Below are 23,895 nucleotides of genomic sequence, written 5' to 3'. Positions count from 1 at the left end.
TTGGATGGTTATGGGGCATCAGGATGTGATTCCCGCCAGGAAAATGCCTCACCTGACGGCTGTGCGCTCAGGGACTAGGGCTGGTCTGGGATGAGGTCGTGGACTGCTCTGAAGTTTAACTGAGAAGCGCTTTACCTGGCCAGCTCACACCAGGGTCATGGCGTGTCCCTCTCCCCGCTCCTCCTGGGCCCAGTTAGGTGGGGCAGAGTCCAGGTGGGGAGGGGGAAAGGAGGGAGAGAGGGGTGTGGGCCTCCCCACCAGCCTGGTTAGCTGCAGCCTGGCCAGGAGGCTATTTGGTAAGTGGGAGAGGGAGTGAAGGACAGGGGGAGAGGGGCTCATTGTCTTGTTCATCTGCTCAATCAGAGCGTGTCAGGAGACACAGGGGCAGTGCTGGCTGGGCTTGTAGCAGGGAGGGGGCTGGGGAGGAACTTCTCTCGGTCAAGTGTCCGACACCTCATCTGCTCTTGGTGCCAAGCACGTTCCAAAACTTGGCTCTTCTGAATAGTGACCATACAGTTTACTGTCTGAACTCCTGGACACTTTTGTCAGCGAAGAGAGTGCTCTTAGTAATTACACCGGGACCATCCCAGGTAAACCAGGCCATAACGTCACCCTACTTAAAAGCCGTGTTACCCAACTCCTCATAGGCATTACCTGCTTTCCTCATGGCCATGGCTGGGGATGGGCCCGTCTCTCCACCTTAATAACTATCCTCTTCCTCACCGGAGGTAGCGCCCAGGGGTGGTTTAGAGCTAGGCTTTGGAGCCACACACACCTGGATTTAATCCTGGCACCATCATTTGGAAGCGGTGTTCAGTTGCTCAGTCTTGCCAAGTCTCATCTTCCTCATGGGATAATGGCTGCTGGCAGGACTGGAAATTATGTCCATAAAGTGTAGGTAAATGGTAGGTGTTTAGCAAAGGGCAGTCCATGTTACCTCTGAGAGCCCCGATGTCCTGAGCATCCTCAGTCTGGTCTAGCTCATTTTCAACAAAAAATGCAAGAACCTTGAGTCTCCTCTCATTTAGAGATTATCCTTCACTAGTAGGCCTCCCACTGGTGGCTTCTGGTGCTGGGCTGTAGCTGGCGATGGGCTGGGGGTCAGAGGGCTGCGGCTGTGGGCAGGTGATGTCATGCCCATGGAGGCCCTCACACAGTTCCTGGTTTTTGGTCCCCTGGGAATCTCAAGGTGTGTCTTCGAGGACAGGCGTGTCTCGGTGTATTCTTCATGCCCTGGCCCTTGTATGCTGTACAGAGTCGTTTGGTTTTGGATTCTCAGCTGAGAAGTGTAATGATAGGACTGACTGTAAACCCACCTGCCATTCTCAATAAGCCACAGCTGCTGCTAAGCAACCCCTCCTGTCCTGTTTGCCCCCCTCATTATTAGGGTCCTTTAGCATCTTCAGGTGGGTCCAGCGACTCTTCCTCTTACCCTACCTGCCCGTTTCTTCTCTTTTTTTTTTTAGCTTCTCCAGAATCATGCACCAAACCGTGAAGGAACTGTCGCCAAAGTGTAACGTGTCCTTCCTCCTGTCCGAAGATGGCAGTGGCAAGGGGGCTGCCCTCATCACGGCAGTGGGCGTCCGGCTCCGGGACGAACCGGGCTGCTAAGAGCCCCGGACCCCAGCCTGCTGCCCTTCCGACACTTAACTTCTCTCTCCAAGCGGCGGCCCCCGCAACCTCCCAGCGAGTGGAGCTGGGAGACGCCAGCACCAGAGCCCGCCACTGCCACAGCGGGAGGAGAGCAAAAGCCGACCACGGGCGCCTGCCGTAGGGTACAACATGGGTGTGTGCTGCTGATAATACCTCTCACCCCCGCCCTCCTCCCCTGCCCTGCCACTCTGCATGAGTTGATCTCACCCTGGCCGTCTGTCCCCCACGTGTGAAGTGTCGTTCTAATTTATGCATTCGCCCAGCATTATTTATTGGCCTGAGATGAAAAGTCACGCCATCTGACGGGCCTCATGGGCGTCTGCAGCCCCGTCCTTGGGGACGAACCCCCCGTGTGAAATGTATTATCACCAGCAGACACTGCCTGCGCTCCGCCCAGGGGCGCTCGCCGCCTCCTCCCGTCCCAGCACCCACTGCTGTCTGGCCTCCCAAGGCTCCCGTCCGGGCGTGTCCATGCCACTGGGTTGTGTGTCTGTGGGCCTGGTCGTAGCCACATGGTGACTGTCTTGCATTCTGTCGTGGGGGGGGAGGTGGGCGGTCCTGTGGCAAAGTGTCTTGTCTCTTGTGTAAAAGGAACCAACAAAACAGAGCCCTCATTGGAATTTCCCATCGCTTCTGTGAGCCATGTCGTACGACCTAGTAAACTTTGTACCAATTCAGAGACCCGAGTGCTGCTTGATGGCCGGGGACCGGGGAGGACATGGATGCGGCGAGAACCAAACCCTGGGGATGTTTGTGGCCGCCTGGGCCGAGGGGAGAATTGAGGTGAAGATGGCGTTCCTTAGCCCCCGCCTTCCTCCGGACTGCTGAGGTCTCTCCCTGCTGTGTCAGAGCTGGCCTCTCCCCGGGTCTTCCAGCGCCCGCTCCAGCCCCAGGGCCCTGTCCAGGGGAGAGGCTCCTGCAGCCCCGTCCCAGGTAAAGGGATGCCCTCTGTCCTCCGGCAGCCTGGCCTCCTCACTTGCTGTGGGAACAAGAATAAAAGTCCACTTGGCTTCCGGGGCTGTTTGGGTTTAATGAGAGGCCGGGCCACCTCCGCCTCCCCTGCCAGCCCCGAGCAGATCTGCCTGCGGCACCTTCTCTGCCCACGCGGACATCCGGAGGATGAAGTCCTGCAGCAGCCGGGTCACGGGGCTGCGGGCTCTCCTCTCCCGCCCCCGACATTCACCCCTTCTGCAGGAGCCTGGCCTTAGCTGGCCCTGCATCCCCGTCTCCCTCAGCCTTGAGGCTGCTGTTCCGTTTGGGATCCTCCCCACAGCCCATCCTTGTGAAGGATCCCACATCGGTCCGCATTCAGGTGCCTGTGACAGGTGCCACGTGAGCCTCCCAAGCCGTGGCTGCAGCTCTGGGTGGCCCCCCAGGACGGGTGGCTCCCCCAGGACTGACCGCGTGCTCCCCTGGTGTGCCGAGACCAGTCCCTTTATTTGGCAGGGCCGACGCCTGTGCACAGGGATCTCTGTGGAGAACACAACGTTAATCCTGATGTTCGTTTAGTGTTACATGGCTCTTCTGGAGGGACCCTGCGGCGTAGGGGGGGTGGTGGTTGGCAAGCTGAGGAGGTGGGTGTGTGCCCTTGGGCCAGGCCTGGAGCTGCCTGGGCATCGGGATGGTTGGCGGTTTCTGGCTGCCACCTTCGTGCTGTGGAAGTGAGGGTGAGAGTTGTGTGGCTGATTGCCGGCGCCGTTCATGTAAAACGGCCGGCATGCTAGTAACAAAAACCATGGCTGCTGTCCATTGAGCACTTAACCTGTGCTTGGCCTGGTAGTTCCGGGGCGCCACGTCCGCCATCCTCACAGCACACCGCCACGGGGAGAGGACGCGCTGAGCGTCAGAGTGACGTGTCTGAGGCAACACAGCTGGGGCTCCCTTTGCCCTTTGTTTTCTTCCCAGATTTCAATTCCTTTGACTCTTAACCACCATCTCTGCTGGGCTGGATCTGAGTTCTTAGATGCTGAGGCAAAGGAGACCGCGGATGGACTCACCGGTGACGCTTTGCAAAATAAGAATCGTCTTACCTTCTTTTCACCGGAGAAGAATCCGTGTCTTGTTGGGTGCTGCCCACAGGGGTGCTCTGTTGTGTTTACCCGACATTTATAAAGATGCGAGCCAACTGCAGCAAGTCCGGAAGTCGCACACATTTGGATTTCTGGCTTCCCTGGATTTAGGAGATCTGGCAACAGTGAGCTCCCATGACCACACGGCAGCGTTTGCCCAGAGCTGATCAGCTGCTCTCCTCTTTGGATACCTATGTCCTCTCACTTGCCCCAGTCCCCACTATTCCCTGTTACCCCCACACTGGAAACCAATGGCCTTTTATCATCATATTGGCAGTTCTCCTTTTATACTGGACCCAGTTCACACATTATGTTTATGCCCCAGGAAGGCGTCTGAGCTTGCAACTCCTGGATTAGATGTGTTAGCTCAGACTGTCTTTCGTTGACTCCTATTGGATCCCCTGAAGCACTGAGAGGGAAGGCTGGGTCCCCTTAAAGTTAGCATCCGCTGCCGAGTTCCCAGACCCATCTTGTTTTTCCATCCATGTATTGAAGGGTGAGGCATGGGCCAAATTTTCAGATCTGGTCTCTTGACCTGCTGCTTCTCAGAGGGTGTCAGCCTCACCCTGCAGCCAGGCACAAGGCTTCAGGATTCAGTAGGCACCCCCATCTTGGGGACCCCCCGCCTGCCCACTGGCAGCCTCAGATGGGGCCACATCCCCACTAATGAATAAAGTCTCCTTAGTGTGACACCTGTTGACCCTCCTGGAGAGAGAGCGAGTGTGAGTCAGCTCCATCTTATCCTCCTCGGTTGGCGTGACCCAGGGGCAGCAACGGAAAGCGATCCGGAATCCAGAGCGAAACCTGGGGGGGGGGGGGGAGAAGAGAGGGCAGCTTGAGCAGGGGGTGAGGGGACAGTGACAGGAGCCCAGCTCCCCTTGAGGAAAGTCACTGCCTCACTCCCAGGAGCTACCATTGCTCGGGGGCCCTATCTTCAGGAGACACAGTCTTGAGTGGATTTGATTTTTTGAAATGGCCAGGAGTAATCGGGAGCTAAGTCTAGTGATTGAATGGGTGACCGAGCTGAAGTACACCATTGGTTATAACCAACAGACAAGAAGAAAGCAAGTGTAAATGATATAGAAACAACAGGTTGTCTTGTTTGACTTGTTCACTGACTTCTAAAGGAATGTTCATAGGAGTCTTAAAAAAACTGGGGCTTTGGCAATGTTGGGTGGAATAAGGGTGCTCTCCCAAGAAAATATACACTTGGAACTCTGAAGTTTGGGTACGTTTGCATAAAAAATAAATAACTCTCCTTGGCATCACTGAGCTGTAACTAGAGATTCACACACACATTGGGGGTAAGAGGAAGCAGATCGGGAGTGGAAGAAATGGGCTGGCACATAGCGAGCACTGGCCTGTCGGGGAGGAAGAGAAATAAATGAGACCCTGCGTGACTGCCGAGAGGGGATGAGAACTGTCTGATCCCAGGAACCACACGGTTCCATGTTCCAGAAGAGCAGGTCTGACTTTTGCTCCTTGCCTTGTAGCTCTACAGGATCCCAGGGTGTGGCCCAACAAATGCCTTCATTGTGGGGGCTTAGTGGCCTCTGCGCCTTGCACCCACACTCAGCACGTCCCTGTCCCTGCCCGAGCTAACCATCACCCTCCCCACACCCTTCCTCATCGTCGTCCGCATCTCAGTTCCTGACAACTGACGACTCCATCCTTGTCCTTCCGGTTATTCAGGCCAAGAACCTGGGAGTCATCCTTGATCTCCTCTCGCATGCCACCTCCCCTCCATCCACTCCGTTGGCTTTGCCTTAGCAATGTCCACACTCACCATGTCTCACTAAACCCCCTGTCTCCCGCCTGGATGACGGCACTCGCCTAACCATCCATCTCCCTCTCTCCCCTTGCCTCGCTGTGGTCCACTTCCGGCACAGCTGCCAGACTGACTCTCTTCAAAGGGAAGTCAGAGTGTGTCTCCTGGGCTCGGCCCCACAGGGCTCCCAGGTCAGAGTACCAGCCAAGTCCCCGCCTTGACCCCAAGGCCTTTGCCTTGGCTGTTCCCTCTGCCTAGAACTCTTCCCAGACAGGGTCCACTCAACCCTCAAGTCTTTGCTCAAAAAACTCCTCCAGAAAGCCTACCCTGACCATCCTGTAAAACAGTACCCCATGGCCACTACCTCCCCCAGCCCTTCCTGCCCTCCCTCACCCAGCTCTCGTGTTTTCTCTTTCCCGTAGGCCTTACCACCTAATGTCTCATGTACTCACTATGTCTGCTTGTTGTCCGGCCCCCTCACTGGAATGTCAGCTCCCTGAGGAAAGGAGCGTTGTTTCTGCTCACCCGTGTCTTCCACGTGCCTGGCACAGTGCCTGGCACACACAGCCCCTTGGTGACCCTATTCTCAACAAAGGTTCCTGCCAGGAGCACCAGTGGCATCAAACACTGAATGACTCAGCACTTATCTCAGGAACTTGGGGAAAGAGAGCCCTGGCAGCTGTGTCCTTGGGTAGCAGACACTGAGTGCTGGCCCCTCGTGTGACCGTCCCCGTCTCCAAGTTCTCCTGCAAGCTGCATGCAAGAGGAATGTGTGATGTGGGGGTAGGATTACAGGTCTTGGAGAGACATGGGATGCTGGCTCCATTGCTTGCTGTAGGAGTTTAGGAAAAAAGTCATCTTTTCTGAGACTCAGTTTCCTCATCTGTAAGATGGGAATGAACACCTCCCTCCCTCTATTATCTGCTTCCCCTGCAAGAGACAATTGAGGGTTCTGGCACCCATTAAACACTCAAAAGACTGTACAGTTTTCTCTCGTCCTTCTGGCCTTCCCCAGGTGGGTAGGATGTCTGAACAACGAAGACCCTAATGGCATGAGTGGCCTGGACATGCGGGCAGGGAGGTGGCACAAAGGCATGAGCAAAGAGGCCCAGGGCTAACCTTGCCCATATCACTTTCAGTTAGGGTCAGACTCAGTGTCCACCTCTCAGCTCCTCTGACCGGACCCCACCTTCGGGGCTCCTGGGTGCCGGGGTTTCTGCCTGGCCCAGCTCCTCCCGCCTCCCCAAGTGCCCAGCACAGATGCCAGCCCGTCCCTGGGACTCTGCTTCCTCAGCGGCACACCAGTGGGGAGAACCAGACGGTGTCAGGGAGCACCGAGGCCGTGGCTCCATCCTCCCTGGCTGTCGCTGCCCAAGTCACATCCCAGCTGCCCCGAACGCCCCGAGGGCAGGAAGTGCACGTGATCTTCCCAGGGAGCAGACTGCCCCTCCGCCAGGCTTGGCGCTGGGTCTGCGATCGCGTGCTCCCCACTGCTTGGTGTTCCCCTCGCCCAAGGACAGTCCTTGGTTCTTCCTCATTGCAGGAGCTCTTACAAGTGTCAGAGCGGCCCAGCCGGCATGGCTCAGTGGTTGAGCGTCGACCTAGTCACAGTTCGATTCCCAGTCAGGGCACATGCCCAGGCTGTGGGCTCGATCCCCAGGGTGGGGTGTGCAGGAAGCAGCCAATCAATGATTCTCTCTCATCATTGATGTTTCTATCTCTCTCTCTCTTCCTCTCCCTTCCTCTCTGAAATCAATAAAAATATATTTTATAAAAATGTCAGAACAGATGAAGTCTTTTACTTGGCTCCTTCCTCCCTCCCTCTCTGTCCTTCTGCCTCTCTCTGCCCACCCCCCTCCCTCCATCTCTCTGTGCCTCCCTCTCCTTGTTCCAGATGTAACCTCAGAAGAGAGAGCAGGAGCAGACACATGGTGAGAACAACGGGGCAAGGCTTTGGGGAGGAGGGGGGGCTCACAACAGGAGGAGGAGGAGGGTGCTGTGGGCTCCCTGTGAGGATGGCAATCCCATGTAGGATTAGGGGGCACAAGCTCAAGCTGCTCAGGGAAGGCCAGATAGGGCCTGGCCTTGGGGCCCTGAGGGCTGAGGAGGGGCCGGGGTGAGGACTCACCGGCGGTTGAGGCAGCAGTAGATGATGGGATTGTACATGGTGGAGCTCATGGCCAGCCAGAAGAGCGCCAGGTAGACCTGCTGAATGAACTTGTGGCAGTAGATGTCCTTCTGGAAGTTGCCCAGGATGAAGTAGAGGTGGTAGGGCAGCCAGCAGATGGCAAACGTCACCACCACCACCACCATGGTCTTCACAAACTGTGCGGGGAAAGGCTTAGGTCACTCCTCACCTGGAAGCCCGAGCCCCAGTCCTCCCCGGGCCGGGGTGGGGTGCCCCTCTTGCCAGTCTGGGAAGCCCTCAACAAGCAGGTCCTGTCCTCCTCTGTGGCCTCAGTCCCCTGGAGCATCTGCTTCCCAGACACTCCTGGCCGCTCCGTGTTGGGGCTTCTGCTCAGCCTGGTCCCTCTGCCCTCCCTGCTGTCTTTCCTTTGAAGTCCTCACTCCTCAAAGCCCGACTCAGTGGCCACTTCCTTTAACAGGTGTCCTGGGTCCCCTGCGGATGAGACTCACTCCTAACCCCATCCTTTGGGGAGTCCCTATGCCAGCTATGGGTCTCCAGTCCCGCTGCCCGCCCTGGGGACTGTATCTGCCACAGCCCTTCTATCCATAGGTATGAGGCTCCAACCTGGGACCCCAGCCTGTGCCCAGGGCCCAGCTGACCCCCAACCCCCCATGGCTGGTTTCAGCAGGTGCCCTTGAGCATGGCCCAGGACCCCATGAGGGATGGCAAATGGAGACCAGCTCTCCATGTGGAGGAACACCCAAATGGTGTCCTATACCCAACCATCTCCCCGAATTGCCTGAAAATTTCCAAACAGTATGAGAAGTCGAGACTTCGACCTGATACATGATGTGATTAACCTGTCACCTCCCCTGCTTGCCTCACAGGAAGTGGGCAAGGCAAAGATGAGCTCTGAGCCTGCATCAGGAGCCTTGGGGGCCCGAGTGGGGGGCGGGGGGGAGGAGGGGTGACACTGGCCCTTCCTTTGGAAACTGAAGGCGGGTGCTATGGCGGGGCTGCGGCCCCACCTCCATGATCCCTGAGGCCTGCAGTTCCAGCATTAGAGAGTTCTGTGATCCTAGCAAGGAGCCTCCTCTGGTTCTGCGGGACTTCTTGAATTCAACGTTCTGATTACTCCAAGGTGTCAGATTTTACTGTCATCCTAAGGTTCTTGGAGGTATCTGAAATTCGGTGGGGCTTTAGGAGTTCCCGATTTCCCTAACATTCTGGGAAGTCCCTTTAACTTTGTGTTTAGCTCAAGTCGGGTTGCCCTAGAAGGAATTCAGACTCTGGCCAGGACTTGTGGATCCTGTGCTCCGTGGCGCCCCCCTGAGGGCAGGCCTTGAGCCCAGAAGAGCGGCTTCGGGCCCCGCCCCGCCCCGCCCGGCCCGGCCCCGCCCCTCCCCAGCCCACCTTTTTCTTGGCCTGCAGGTACTGGGAGTTGGCGCCGTGAGCATGGTACCCGGGCACCGCGCGTCTCCACAGCGTGAAGCCGATGACGCTGTAGGCGAAGAACATCACCGCGAGGGGCAGGAAGTAGATGAGGGCGATCACTGCGAGGTGGTACCTGGAGGGAGAGCCAGGGTCTGGGCACCGGCGGTTTGGGGGTGACTTCGACCTCCGCCAGCGCTCAGTCCCCTGGACCCCGCGGGCTCCCCTGAGCTGCCCTCGGGTTGCCCCCCGCGGGCCACCCTGGGCGGCCTCCCGAGGCCTTAGTTTGAGTTAAGGAAAATAAATAAATACATAAATAAAGGCAACGTTAGCTAGCACCTGTGCCCACAGAGGGCTCTCGCTGCTGCCAGAGGGAACCAGTGTTGGCCCTGCGTCCGCCCCGTGATGGACAAGTACCAAAAAAGGGAGTAAGTAGGAACGAAAAAGTTAACCAAGTAATACATCTGTTTAAAATTTAAAATGTCGAGCCGAAACCTGTTTGGCTCATAGATAGAGCGTCGGTCTGTGGACTGAAAGGTCCCAGGTTCGATTCCGGTCGAGGGCATGTACCTTGGTTGCGGGCACATCCCCAGTAGGAGGTGTGCAGGAGGCAGCTGGTCGATGATTCTCTCTCATCGTTGTTTCTAGCTCTCTATCCCTCTCCCTTCCTCTCTGTAAAAAATCAATAAAATATATTAAAAAAAAATGTCGTTAAGCACAAAGGAGGAAGTAAACTTACTTATCCGCCCCCATCACTATTAACAATTCGGAATCTTTCCTTCCAGAATCGTATGTGTGTGCAAGTGTTGCCTGAATCAGGGTTGGACCTCACCATCCCCAGAGAGCAGGTGCTCGGTACCCCCGTTCCCACCGGTCCCCTTCTCAGGGAGGAGAGGCCTGCAATAACGCGGGGGAACACCGCCGCCCAGTGGCCAGTCCCAGAATATTCTCTCCATCCCTCCCTGAGCCAGAAAATGGGAACGCGTCCCTACAGGACCGGCTTTGCAGCAGTGAGTCCTTCTGAGAAGGCGGGGTGCAGGGTAGGGACGAGACCCCGGGCAGGGCCTGCCCTCGAAACTCAACAGTCCCCAGGAGCAGGCTTCTCAGAGGAATGGCGCCTTCACCAATACCGAAGGCCACAGCACCGCCCTCTTCTGGCGGGTGCCCTGGAGAGATGGGGACCAGGAAGGGGCCGTGTTGGAGGACGGGTGTTAGAGGAGGCAGGAATGGGGCTGTGTTGCATAGTGACCTGGCAGCCCTCAGCTGAGATCCTCATGCTTCGGGCAGCTGGGTCCTTGTTGTTAGACTAAATCTGCCACCTCCAGGTTTGGGGTCATCTGTCCCCTATTTATGCGGCCACATAGTGAGGCGCCACTTCTGTGGCAGGCCTTGTGCTAAGGGCTTCTGTGCATTTTCTCATAAGTGCTCACAACAACCCGTGAACAAGGTTCTCTCACTAATAATCCCCATTTGAGAGAGAAGGAGCCAAAGGCTCAGAGAGGTTAAGTGACTGTGAAGGGTCTTCCAGCAGCAGGGACAGAGTAGGACTCCAAACCCTCAACCGGTTCTTCATCCTCTACAACCAACCATGCCACGCTTGGGCGCCAGGAAGCCACGCCATGAGTCCTAGGCATATGGAGGCCCCGAAGGGGAAAGGACTTACCCAGGGACACACAGCAGCTGGGCCAGGCTGAGGTTTGTTTACCCACCCCCACCGGGAGCCCTTGGTGCCCACCTCAGCACAGGCAGGCACCCGGCATCCCCCCAAAACATCCAGGCTGCATCACCTGCCCTTCCTTCCTGCCTCAATGCCCTGACCCGTGTGGCCCGAGCTTTTACGGTGCCCTCCCCCAAACACAGACCCACACACACATTCCTGACCGTACCTGTGTGCACACACACGTCCACAAGCACACCCACATACTTATACACACACAAATGCTCACAGACATGAGTGGGGTAGCGCACCTGCACACGCAGTGTCACATGCACACGTGCACGCATCCATGTCCTCGTTTAAGGGCACACATCCTGATCGAAGTGGCAGAGTGGGGTGGGGGGACTGGGCTCTGAAGCAGGACTGCCTCTGTTTAACTCCTTGCTTCACCACTTACTAGCTGAATGGTCTTGGGCACATTAGTTAGCTTATCAGTACCTCAGTTTCCTCATCTGAAAAATGGGAATAATAATAATACATATCCCATAATATTAAGAGAAGTAGATGAGTTCATATATGTAATGTACTTAGAACAAGCCTGACACTTAGTACTTGATGTTACTTGTAGTATACACGTGTACTCACATAATCCCAAGTACACTCACCGACACATGTGTGTACCCACATGCACATCCTACACACGTGTACATGCATGCATGTGCACACACACACACATACACACTGGCAGGTGTATGCACATGTACACACACCCATGCTTCCCCCACCCCGAGGCCTTACCACAGGAGCACCTTGCCACTGCTGTCTTCGGGCCAGGCCACTATGCACTTCGTGGCTCCCTGGTCCATGATGATGGCGGAGTAGAAACACTGGGGAAAGGCGAGGGCCAGGGCCACCAGCCAGATGCCAGCAATAACCGCTCTGGTGCTGGGAGCTGAGAGCCGTGGCTGGAAGGGGTGGACGATGGCTATATACCTGTGAGCAAAGCACAGTGTAAGCAGTGGGCGTTTCCTGTCACACCAGCCCCCTCCTGCTCCCCCACGGCAGGTGCACACCCTCGAGCCCCGTTGCCCACATGCTGCTGGTGACCTGCAGAGAGCCAGCTGGGCTGGGGGCTTCCCCACAGCCACATGGCACACTGTGGCCTAAACCCCAGCCCAGGCCCCCAGGACAGCGCCTCCCTCTGAGAGTGGACTTGCTCTCAGTTGGCCACAAGAGAGCAGTGTGGCCACACTGGAAGTCCATCTCTGGACATTTGTCTGAAGCTCAGCCCTGCCGAGCCCCTCAGCCCCAGGCCAGCCCCTCAGCCCCAGGCCAGTCCCTCAGCCCCAGGCCAGTCCCTCAGCCCCAGGCCAGTCCCGCTTCTGTTCAGAAACCTGGACAGAGCCCACAGTAGCGCTGCCGCCAGGTCCTGCAATGGTGGAAATGCTCTCTATAGGCACTGTCCTGTTCGGGGCAGTTTTAATTAATTAGAACTTAAATAGGCATATATGGCCTCAGCTACGTTATCGGACAGTGCAGGCCCAAACCTTTAAACGGGGCATCCCATGCCCTCTGCACATGCCAGTGCACTTCCCAGCCCCCGTGTCCCTGCTTCCCGCACCTTCCCTGGCTCACTGGTGGTGGAACAGCCCTGCCTGTGTGACCCTCTGCGGGTATAGCACACAGGATTACAAAGACAACCAGTTATACTGAAATACCATCGTTAAAACATAAAATAAAGTCGGGGCATAGTAATATGTCCGCTTCTTTATCCAGCCACTAAACAACAAGATCTACCAGCAGGTCTGGAAACGAAGGTACTTTTGAAGTAGTGATTGATGGGTGTAGGTGATACTTGAGATTTCTGCACAACAGAAGTACCTGTGATATCTGCTGGTGACAGTCCCCGGCACGTCTGGAGTCCCCGCGAACCGTGGTGTGCTGCCTACACTTGCAATTGTGACCCCCCTCTAGATTCACGACCCTCATATTTCTGCCCACAGTCCATGGCCACAGGTGTGCACCTCTGGACTAGATGACTATTGACCCATCCCTGCCCACCCTGTGACACTGACCTTCTCCCTGTGGCCTGGCCCCGGGCCAGCTCTACCCCTGACAGCCTGGCCCCAGGCCGAGCCCCTTAGCAGGAGAAGTAGGCCATGTTCCTCAAGGCTTAACTTTTTTTTTTTTAACCCTTCTGTCTTTTAAAAAATAAATATATTACTTTTTGATTTCAGAGAGGAAAGGAGAGGGAGAGAGAGAGAGAAACGTCAATGACGGCATTGCCCTCGGCGTCCCGGATCTGTCTCTTGCTTCAACGTGTTTGGACGGAACAGACCCAGGGACGCCCTTCTTCCAGCTCCGGCCTCTCTCCTGCGTCTTACCAGTCACCGCCTTCAGAACCTCCTCCGAGACCAGCCAGCACACCATTTGTTTGTTTGTTTGTTTTTCTTTCCTAACTCCTTATTGCCGAACAACCATGAGCTCCCAGAATTATTGCACCGAGGGGGAGGCTGTGGGCAACCGCCTGGCCAGCCTGCACCTGCGGCCCCCCACACCTACCTCTCTCTGGGCTTCTACTTTGACCACAACGATGTAGCTCTCGAGGGCGGGGGCCACTTCTTCCCCGAGTTGGCGGAGGAGAAGCACGAGGGCCCTGAGCGCCTCTTAAAGTTGCAAAACAAGCGCGGTGGCCGCATTCTCCTCCAGTACGCCCTGAAGCCTCCCAAAGTGAGTGGGCAAAACTCAGGACGCCCTGGGAGCCGCCCTGGGAGCCGCCCTGGGAGCCGCCCTGGCCTCGGAGAGGAACCTGGGCAGGCCCTTGTGGAGCTGCAGGCCCTGGGTTCTACCCGCACGGACCTCTGGGACTTCCTGGAGAACCACTTCCTGGGTGAGGAGGTGAAGCTCATCAAGAAGATGGGCGACACCTGACTCCCCTCCGCAGGCTGCCGCCCCCCCAGGCTGGGCTGGGCGAGAGTCTCTTCGAAAGGCTCATCCTCAAGCACGACTAGGGGCCTTTGGAGCCTTGAGGGGCCCCTCTGCATTCCCCTGGTGTCTGGCTTTTACCTGAGCCTCCCCCCAAAACCATTAGCCATTCTTTTAACACTCTGAAGCCCTCTCCTGTGCGTTGGACCAAATAAAACAATAAAGCTTTTTGCAGCCAAAAAAGGAAGAAAGAACAAGAAAAAGAAATCAATGATGAGAATCATTGATCAGTCGCCTCCTGCATGCCCCCTACAGGGTATCAGGCCCACAATCCAGGGCCTCAAACCAGAATTGAACTGCGACCTCCTGGTTCATGAGTCGATGCTCAACCACGGAGCCACACTGGCTGGGCTCCTCAAGGCTCTTGAGGATTCTGCACCCCCATAGATGATGTAGGTGACCAGAGAGTCAGCGTGTGGGCTTAGGAGTCCTTCTTGCTCTAGGAGGGGGGGTGGGGAAGGAGAGCTTTTCTTCGTGGTCTATTATAGAGGAGCGGCCTGGGGCAAGAGGACTGGCTTCACATGCTATTGATTACTTATTTATTTATTATTGATTATTTATTTAGCCCTTGCCCTGAGCTGTATGCCTTGAGCTCTGGGGCATGAAGTGAGCAACCGACTGTGCCCAAGAGCATTTCCGCCCCGTTGTGGTGAGGACTCGCTCCTTGCTGCTCCTCACACACGCCAGGCATGCTCCTGCCACAGGCCGTGGCTGCTGCTGGGCCTGCTGCCTGGAACATTCCTTCCCCAGAGCCGGGAGGCTCATTCTCTCGCCTCCCCTCTGTCTGCTCAAATCCTACCCTCACAACGAGTCTAGTTCTGACACCCTGTCTAACACTACAACCTGCCCCCACCCCAACACACACACCCTAGCACCTCGGGTTCCCTTTCCCCTTCCTAATATTTCCCCGTAGCACTGCTGGAGTCCCGGCAAACTGGGACTCAACATGCCATATATAATTTATTCATGCATGCATTTATTATTTAAATTCTCACCAGGGCAGGCATTTTTATCTGTTCTTCCCGCCCCCCATTCGTCCCCCCACACCAATGCCCAGAACAGTATGTGTACATAGTAGGCATTGAACATATGAATGAATGAAGAAATGAATGGACAAGTCTCCACTCTTCCCACCCTGACCAGAGCCACCCTCCTCTCTCACCTGGATTACTATTCAACAGCCTCCTCCCTGGTCTCCTGGAAGTTTTAAAAAGGAAGTTTTTATGAGGTCATGGTTTTGGGACTATTTTTTCCTATTGCTGTATAGTCCCAATGCCTGACATAGAGGACATACTCAAAATCCTTGTGGAGTAAAAGGAAGAAAATCTTAGTGGGACTTTCAGTCTATCCAGGGGGATGTCAAGGGTCTTTTTTGTGGGGGTAGTGGTGTGCGTGTCTGGGTTCCAGTCACCCGGTCCTGCCCTTGACTTGCTGGCTGACCTCAGAGAATCCTACACATCTCTCTAGCCTCAGTTTCCCTGGATGCAAAATTAGAACGTGGGCCTAGATGAATGGTTTTAAAACTTTCCTTTTGTTTTTAATGAGTAGAAACAAATTCCTCAAATGAAATCTTCAGAGAAACTCTATAATAAAACAGCCAAGAGCAGAGAAGTGAGCTGCTGCAGGTGAGAGGCTGCTGGGGTAGCTGGGTTGGGATGGGGCACCGTGAGCCGCATCGAACCATCCTGACGAGGAGTCTGCGTCTCCGAGGGTCCGGGCTCCCACCCTGCCTCCCACACGTCTGGTGTCTTCCCTCCGTTTCTTTTTGTTTGTTGTTTGTCTCAACCACACTCCCTCAGGGGCACACAGTCCCCCTCTGCATTCACACCGGCCCTGCTTGCCCCAGCGCCAGCTTTACCAGGATCTCGTATCTGCCCACGGACCACTCCTCCATCCCTCCCCGACCCCTTCAGCAGAAGCCAGTCTGCAGCCCTGACAGCAGCCACGGGAAAATGATGGTCTCCGTGTAATGATACGCTAACTGCCTGCCATATTAAATTCCCCCCATCTAATCTCTCTAGGAGTAGGAACACCGTATGAGCAATTTCCTTGTAGCCAAAGAAAGACACCACAGCAAAGAGCAACTTCAGAACAGAACACTCCGGAAAGTCCCTTAAACACTGCCACTCTTGCCCTGCCTTGAATAACCATCTGGTGTGACGTTCTCTAACCGTCACCTCACCTGCTTCAGTCCCACAGGCCCCTGCCTTCCGGATGCACAGGTTTGGATCATGACCAGGTTGGGAGGCAACTCCCTGGGTTCAGTCACCAGCCCTGTCCGAGCCCCAGCCAAGTGAGCCGGCTCCCCCCAGCTTCTCCCAACCCCCACCGCCTCTTGCCTGTCTGCGGCGATGGCGGTCATGGAGTAGATGCTGACGAACATGACCGTGACGGGGAAGAGGTTCTGGAAGTAGCAGAAGGCGCGGCCGAAGTACCAGATGTTGTGGCTGGCGTAGACGAAGTTGAAGACAGTGTTGAAGGCGGCCATGCAGAGGTCGGCCAGGGCCAGGTTGACGATGAAGTAGTTGGTGACGGTGCGCATCCTCTGGTGGGCCAGGATGATCCAGATGACCGTGGCATTGCCCGTCACGGCCACCAGCACGAGCACCAGGTAGGCCGCAGCCCACAGGGCCAGCTGCCAGCCGGGCATGGAGAAGGTGGTGGTGCCCGTGGCGTTGCTCTCAAGGCCAGATGAGACGTTGGCATCCGTCTCCACAGTACAGGTCCCCATGGCTGCCTCTGGGTCTGGCGGCTCAGCTCCTTCTGCACCCCGGTGCCCTGCCCGGATAGGCCGTAGGAGAGAAATCCTCTGGGCGTGAGTATATGGGGAGAGAGAGAGGTAGGTGCAAATCCAGGCACGTCAGGGAAAGTGGGGGTCACTCCCAAGTCTCAAGCAGAGATGAGTCAGGCTGAGGGAGAGCTGGCTCCAGAGCCATTGGCATTTCAGCTTCCCATGTCCCGGCCAGACTTCTGCAATGCCACCTGGAAGTCTAGCATCCGAGACACGGCTTCAGAGCAGGAGACGTCCTTGCAAATGGCCAGTCAGTCACCCCTTCACTGCAGAGATGGCAAAACAGATTCCAAGAGGGGATGTGACCATGTGACCAGCCCAAGTCACTCAGTAAGTTGGTGACAAGCCAGGACTCAAACCCAGGTCCCCCCTAATATTATTCAGGAACCGGTCTGGATCAGATGAGCACACAGCAGCGGTCTTCGACTCCACAGGTCAGCCGCTGTCTCCCCAGGCTTTGGGGTGCAGGCCGGGCTGCCAGCCCTCGGACCGCTGCCTTCCCCGCTGCTCCCCTGTGTGGGGCGGGTGAGGGCCTTGGCAGAGGTGCTGCCTGCTCATGAGATGGGGCTTTGGCTCCCGCCCCTCGTCCCAACCCTGCTGGGATGGCCCAGCCCTGTCTCTTGAGGAAACATTTGGGACTGGTTGCCAGGCAGGGAGAAGTGGGGGTGGCGGGGTGGGGGCTGGCACGAAGGGCACAGGCCTGGGTGGGTGTTTATATTCAGTCCAGGCCGGGAGCTACATGTCGAAAGTGATTAGGAGCACGTACTTGGGAGCCAGCCTGGGTGAGAGTGAGCCTCAGTGATGCCAGGCAAGTCTCTTAACTTTTGGAATGTTGGCTCTCTTAGCTGAAAAGGATGGGGAGAGGGTACACCTCTCGGCGTACCGCAGGTCCTTGAAGAATGCTATTTTGTTCCGTGTTGCTTCATCGAAACGTTGATGAGATGCCGCGGGAGTTTAGCTCTGTTTATATCAGTTAGCTTGTGGTAAAGCTGGTTTTATCACGCATCGTTTTGCTTAACGTCGCCGAAACTATCGATGATGTTAAATGAAGACTATTGTCTTTGTGAGTTTTAAATGAGACACTGTGTGCAAAGTCTGCTTAGCATAGCGGCTGGCCCACATCACCCTCCCCCCTCCCGACCCCCCGAAAAAGCTCGGGGCTCTGCGGGAAGGAGAAGACAGAACTCAAAGCATTTCTAACTCGTTCTCAGGTGACGCCAATGCTGCTGGCCCAGCGACCTCAGTTGACCACTCTCAGAGGACAAGGTCAGGGCTCGCTGCCTCTTCCGTGAGTCCCGGAAAGACTGGCCGGGGCTGCTCGGGGTTTGCCCACGGGAATCTGCTCCAGGTCGTTGACTGTGGGCTCGTGTGGGCGCTGAGCAGAGCTGCTAAGTCCCGGGCAGCCGGGATTTGTTTGCTCACAGACACCTGTGAGGGGGCAGAGCGTGTCCCTCATTAAGCAGAGGCGGGCTCCCACTCACTTGCTCTGGTGGCCGTGCTGCGCTGCGTGTGTGGTTGGTCTCCTGGAACCCAGCCCTGCGCTTCCTGGGTCCCTCCTGCCCCGGGGGTGTGTGGTCATGGGGGCTCTTGGGACTCCTGCCCTCCCAGTCGGCTCCGGACACACCTGGCCCCAGTCCTGGCCAGGCCAGCGGGGCAGAGGCCTGTCCCCTCGCTGGAGAAAGCCCCCAGCCCCTGTTTGGACGTCTGTCCCTGACTGAAGGGCCTCTGCCTCTGATCTCCTTTGGCGGCGGCGGCGTCCACTCAGCCCTGGGGCTTGTTTGTGTCTCCTGCTCTGCTGGCCAGGGCTCCGAGGCACAACGTGTGGAAGTCGGATGCAAGCACGAGACAACCTTCTCTCCGCTGGGCTGCCCCCTGCGCCCAGGGAGCGGAATTTGTTGAGCTTCAGGTGCAAGCACAGCGCAGGGCTGGCACACCCGTGAGCGTGTCACCAGTCACAGAAGCCCATAACAGTGCCAACTCCCATCCCCCCGTCATTCTGCCACCGCCATTGCACATGTAACAGGGCTTCTATTTTGGAGACATTAAACCTAAGAGCTATTATTCCCCCTTAAACTATGTGTTCTTGCAGCTTTCCAACGGCGTGCTGGCAGCTTCACGGAAGGTGAGGGTGGGGGGCCACCCTGGACAAAGGGGTTACTTACTGTCAGCCTTGCTGCTTGGGGTTGACCTGCTGAGTCCATCGCTATACGACGCTCTTGAAGGCCAGTCTTTGTAAAAAGAGAGAAAAAAGTCTGAATTCCTTTAGCTCCTGTGGGCACATGAAGACTCTGGTTTGCTCATCGAGGTTTGTGTATGGGAAGGCCCTTCCACCAAGGAGGTGGAGGGGGAAGGGCTGGCCGTGGGTTCTGGCCGGGATTGGATGAGCTGATGGCGCACAGGCCGGGACCCTCGAGGAAGTGCCTCTGATTCAGAGTTCAGCGTGCAGGCTGTTGATCAGGGACCCACACCTGGGGAAGGGAGGCGGAAGCAAGAGTGGGTGGAGGAGGAAGTTGAGCTCCGATGCGGTCAACAGAGCCTTGGACAACCCGTGGGCCGATCTGGACTAGAATTTTCCTTTAGAGTCACTCGGTGTTGGGCAAAGGTGGCCAGACCTTCCACTTCCACCTCGATCACTGGGTGTGGGCTGCCTGAGAAGGGGTGTGACCTTGCACAGGGCTGAAGACAGGAGTGGAGTCCGGGAGGCACAGGTCAGTGTGCACCAGGCCGAGCAGCAGCTCCCGGGACATGGGGTGTGAGCTCGCCCATGCCCCTCGTGATCTCTGTGTTTGTGGCTCTGGGGCTGGAGGCCTGAAGACTGGAGTTGAGAGAGGAGCTGTCTTTCTCAGGGAGTTTGGAGGAGGAGAAGGTGGGAGCAGCTGCTGGGGTGAGGGAAGTAGACAGAGAGAAGAGGGGGCTCCAGGAAGGCGTGGGGACTGGTGTCTGAGGGAGGGCACTGCTGGGCCTGGGCCACTCGGTCGGTCGTGACTTCAGTGAGTCACAGCATCGCGGGCATTGGGCTGGGAAGGTGGTGGGGCTCTTAGCCACCACATGGTTCCCTTGGACCGGGCAGCACGAGGACCGTGACAACACAGTGAGCCTTTTATTCAGCTAAACGAATCGGGTCGAAGGATCAGTCTTCATTCCGAGACTAAGCCCTTCCTGCCTTTTAAAGGGTTAAAATGTCCTTTCCTTCATGAAATGATGGTGATGGCAGATGGGAGTTAGCCTGGTTTTCCTTTTCCTCTAAAATGGCTTATTTACTGGAACAAAAAGTTGCTGACCCTCAGTTAGGTTTTTGATATGTGATTGGTCCGTGAAATTCAAGGAGCCAGGAGCCCCATCCAGTTCCTCACTTGGAGAAGAGGAGGAGGAGCCCCTGAGGGTGGAATGCCTGCCCAGGTCCCATCGCAGGGGGGGGGGGGGCATGCCAGGGAAGGGGGGGCCACGCCCCCGGTCGCCTCCCTCTGTCCTCCCGGCCTTTCCTGGTCTGTCTGCCTCCTCTCTCAGGACCCATCGAAGCCTCCTCCCTGGACAGGGAGCTCCTCAGGGCCCGGATTGTGTCTCGTTTACACCTGGTGCCGAGGAGAGCTGCCAGCCCACCATGAGTGCCCTACAAATGTTGGTGGATTGAAAATGAATAACATTTAAAACGTGACTCGGGGGTGAGGAATAGGGAATCTTATAAATAGAATAGATATTATATATCCGTATAGCTACTTACATCAGTATCTAACACAGATGGATATGAAAGCCTGAAACTGATGAGACTAGCACTAATGATGGGATTTTAGGCAACTTTGAGTAGGCAGGGCAGTATAATGCCTGGCACATTGGTGCATGGTAGATGCTCAACAAATGTCAGGTGAATAAATGAATAACAAATGATAAATAAAGTTTAAAATATCACCGTGTCAGGGGTGAAGGGAGTAGATCCTTATTTTCACAGGATCTAAAGCTTAAACTGAAATCACGTGTCTTCCTAGGAAGGGTGGGGCTTCTGGAGGACACGGGGGTCTCAGGAGCATTCCAGAACTTATTCCTCACGGGTAGCCCCCTTTGCCTCTAAGCTGGAGGGTTCCAGGCTGGCCCCTTTAGGAGATGAGCCCTGTCCCCCCCCCCCCCCGGCCCCCTGGCCTGAGCATCAGTGGCCCAGGACCTGGGACTTCAGCGGGAGGAGAGAACTGGCCTCTGCCCAGAGCAAGGGCTGCAGCTGACTGTGGTTAAACACCGAGTGTGCTGGGGCCGTGCCCGCCCCGAAAGGCTGAAGTGTATCTGGCTGGAAAAGAGAGGCAGAGTGTTTACATCTGCTGCGGTCCTGGTGTACACAGAGCTCAGAAGCGCTTAACACAAAACGAGTTCATTTCTCAGCATCAGGCTCCAGCAAAACCTGCCCATTTATGGCAGGCGGAGGAGGAAGTAGGCGAGGACGTCCTAGGAGGGGGCACCCCAACACCCGCTGGCTGGTTGGATAACTGGGGGTCATCCCAGAGACAGCCTGGGTGCAGACAGAGGGGACTTGGTGTCTGCCCAGGCCATTGGCAAATGTGGCGGCAAGCTCTGTGGGCGGATGAGGTGAGGAAAGGGGGTGGGTGAAGGGTCTGCCAAGCCCTGGGCTCTGCAGCGGGTCTGTGGACTGGGCAGGTGCTCCAGCCAGAATTCTCTCCCTAACTCTGACCCACCCAGGAGGCTGAGCTCTGCCAGTGAGCTCACCTGTTTCAGTACAGTCGAGCGACTGTCATTACTGTGGTCACAGCAGTAGTTACTGAGTGCCAACCATGTGCCTGGTGATTGAGTAAGTTGCATAACCTCTTTGTGCCTCATGTTCCTCATCTGTAATATGGGGCTAGTTGTCCCACCTTATAGACTTAATATTAAATTAGTTATACATGCAAATTGCTCAGAATAGTACCTGGCACATAGGGTTAAACAAGTGTTCGCTGCTGTTACCTTATTACTAGGATATCCCAATTCCTCAGATGGGAATATAAGCTCATAAAGGTTAAATACCATGTCCAAGGTCACACAGCTGGAGGAGCCAACAGGCAAAGCCTGGTCTGACTCCACAGCCCGCCCCCTTTCTATTTTAACACAGGGCTTAGCTTCTCTGTGATGACAAGCGTTTCCAGAATGTCCGAAGGGCGGGGTGTTTTGCAATAGACACTGTTTATTAATCCCGTTAGGGCCCAGGTGGGATGCCACCTCCTCCTGGGAGCCTCCCAGAGCATTGCTCTCTGTTCTCCACTGGCACCTGGCAGGCCCTTCTGGAGAATGCAGCACTGCCCCCTGTCTCTTCTCTGGAGGGCAGAGAATGTCAGTCTTACCCACTGGGGTGGTCATTACACGGACACAATCTTAGCCCCCAGAGATGCCCAGTCCTGAGAAGGGCAGTGATGCCCAGACACAGCACTCACTGGAGGTCCACCAGCCAGTACTAGCAGAGCTGTGCCTGGAGCTCGGGCCTCCAGACTCCTGTCCAGCGCCCTCTTCTCTGCTCAGGCGTCCTCCATGATGTGAGAGCACTTTGCAGAGAGAGAGTGGCTCATCCAAAGGAGACCCTTACAGTTGGGTTGAGCAGGGGGCTGCTCACCTGGGAGATCCTGGCCTGAGCATGAAGAGGAGAGCATGTTGTCTGGCCAGTGTGGCTCAGTGGTTGAGCATCAACCTATGCACCAGGAGGTCACTGGTTCGATTCCCAGTCAGGGCACATGCCCAGGTTGTGGGCTCCTTCTCTAGTACCAGGAGTGCAGGAGGCAGCCGATGGATGTTCTCTGTCATCGATGTTTCTGTCTATCTTTCCTTCTCCCTTCCTCTCTCTCTAAAATCAATAAAACATTTTTTTTTTAAAGAGAAGAGTATATTTTTTAAAGAGGAGAGTATAATCTCCCACATCTGCCCCCTGCTGCTACCTGGGCCCAACTCAACTGCTGCATGCCTACAGACCGTCGCCTGTGTGCAGGTTGCTGCCTGAATGCCTGTAATACACAGATGACAACACTAGAGGGCGACCTCACTGCTTTAATCCTTGTGACCACAAGGGCTTTAAGCACCTGTCAATCAGATGATGATGATGATAATTATGATAATGATGACCACAGCAAGAGCTATTTATTGAACGAAGCCTCCTGTAATAAGCACACATCATCTCTAATCAGCAGGTCTTCTTACACACCTGCCCCCCCTCTTTCTCCTGCTGTCTTCTGCACTTCAAAAATGGACCACTTCCACCCAATTAGAAACCTGGGCATGAAATTGCCATCATGCATTTAGCTTTAACTATATATATTGCTCGCCATTGTGTTCTGTCTTTCCTCCATCTCAACATCTCTGTTCTGATTTAAATTGCCATTTGGTTAGAGTACTTCCTGGAAGTTTCTATTCATGTATGATAGGAACATGGATAGGTACATGTACTTCCTTTTTTTTTTTTTTTTAAGAAAAATTATCTTTATTATTGAAATTATTACAGCTGCCCCCCCCCCCCATTGACTCCTTCCACCCGTTCATGCACCCTCAGGCCTTCACTGCACTATTGTCTGTGTACATGAGTTATGCATGTATGTATATACTATTAAATTCTTTGGCTAATCCCTTCCTGTCCTCCACATGTATTTTCTCTGAGAATTTGCATGTTCAAAAATACTTTTCTTTTGTCTTTCAAATGAATGATAATTTTGACAGGATATAGATTCTTAGATTGTGGTTATTTCCTCTCAATAATCTATTGGTGTTGTTTCCCTATCTTTCAGATTCAGGAGTTAAAAAGGAAAAATCTAATGTTTGTCTGATACTCTTTTAAGGAAACCACTCTTTCTACTGAAATATTGCAGCTTTATCTCTTTTCTCATTGAAATTCAGGAATTTACCAATTTATACCATATGTGTAAAGGAGTATGAATTTTATTTATTTTTAAACTAGCATTCCCGTTGCAGGAAAAATCCTGCAATAGGATTTCCTGCTGCACTCTACCCCGCCTCCGCTCCTCCCTTGTCGCCCGCCCCGCCTTCTCTGCCAGTCCACCTGTTTTTCCCTTCGCCCCCGGCCCCACCTCCGCTCCTCCCCCCCCACCCCTCCGCTTGCTTGCTTCTTCGAAGCGTTACTCCCTTCTGCAGCTCTTGGCTTCTTTCAACGCTGTCTTGATATGCAAATTAGCCGCCATCTTTGTCGGGGTAATTTGCATACTCGTTCTGATTGGCTGATGGGCGTGGCTTGGCTGGTGGGCGTGGCTTAGGTATAGCGAAGGTACGGTCAATTTGCATATTTGTCTATTATTAGATTAGATATGTTTTAATTGATTTGAGAGAGAGAGAGAGGAAGGGAGAGGGATAGAAAAATAGAAACATTGATGAGAGAGAAACATTGATCAGCTGCCTCCTGCACACCCCCTACCAGAGATTGAGCCCACAACCTGGGCA

The 23,895-nt window shown here is 55.2% G+C and overlaps 2 protein-coding genes across 6 annotated transcripts in view; one reads left to right on the top strand and one right to left on the bottom strand.

Annotated features, from left to right (window-relative positions):
• The window catches only part of HK1 (hexokinase 1), a 90,449-nt gene extending 88,117 nt beyond the window's left edge, over positions 1 to 2,332 (top strand). For all 5 annotated transcript variants that reach the window (XM_054728681.1, XM_054728679.1, XM_054728680.1 and 2 more), the window contains one exon: positions 1,467 to 2,332. In XM_054728681.1, coding sequence (XP_054584656.1) covers positions 1,467 to 1,611 — 145 coding nt within the window. In that variant the 3' untranslated portion in view covers positions 1,612 to 2,332. The remainder of the gene's footprint in view (positions 1 to 1,466) is intronic.
• Positions 2,333 to 4,268: 1,936 nt separating this feature from the next.
• TACR2 (tachykinin receptor 2) lies at positions 4,269 to 16,434 on the bottom strand. The gene is made up of 5 exons (XM_008145432.3): positions 16,031 to 16,434; positions 11,505 to 11,699; positions 9,032 to 9,185; positions 7,619 to 7,815; positions 4,269 to 4,526 (listed from the first exon to the last, which is right to left on the bottom strand). Exons 1-5 carry the CDS (start codon positions 16,420 to 16,422, stop codon positions 4,316 to 4,318), a joined length of 1,149 nt encoding a protein of 382 aa, XP_008143654.1. The 5' UTR covers positions 16,423 to 16,434; the 3' UTR covers positions 4,269 to 4,315.
• Positions 16,435 to 23,895: the final 7,461 nt, after the last annotated feature.

The sequence above is a fragment of the Eptesicus fuscus genome, chromosome 17 (genome assembly GCF_027574615.1).
Source record: "Eptesicus fuscus isolate TK198812 chromosome 17, DD_ASM_mEF_20220401, whole genome shotgun sequence".
Classification (NCBI taxonomy): domain Eukaryota; kingdom Metazoa; phylum Chordata; class Mammalia; order Chiroptera; family Vespertilionidae; genus Eptesicus; species Eptesicus fuscus.
The sequence above is the reverse complement of the archived record's forward strand: the minus strand, read 5'-3'. Positions and strand labels throughout refer to the sequence as shown.

Bases quoted from the DNA above. Each gene is read 5' to 3' on its own strand.
- TACR2 (XM_008145432.3), bottom strand. From the start codon at position 16,422: ATGGGGACCTGTACTGTGGAGACGGATGCCAACGTCTCATCTGGCCTT. The intron at 9,186-11,504 runs GTAAGGCCTCGG...CTCTCCCTCCAG, and splicing joins AGTGGCAAGGTGCTCCTGTG to GTACCACCTCGCAGTGATCG. The intron at 4,527-7,618 runs GTGAGTCCTCAC...CCCCCCCCCCAG, and splicing joins TACTGCTGCCTCAACCGCCG to GTTTCGCTCTGGATTCCGGA.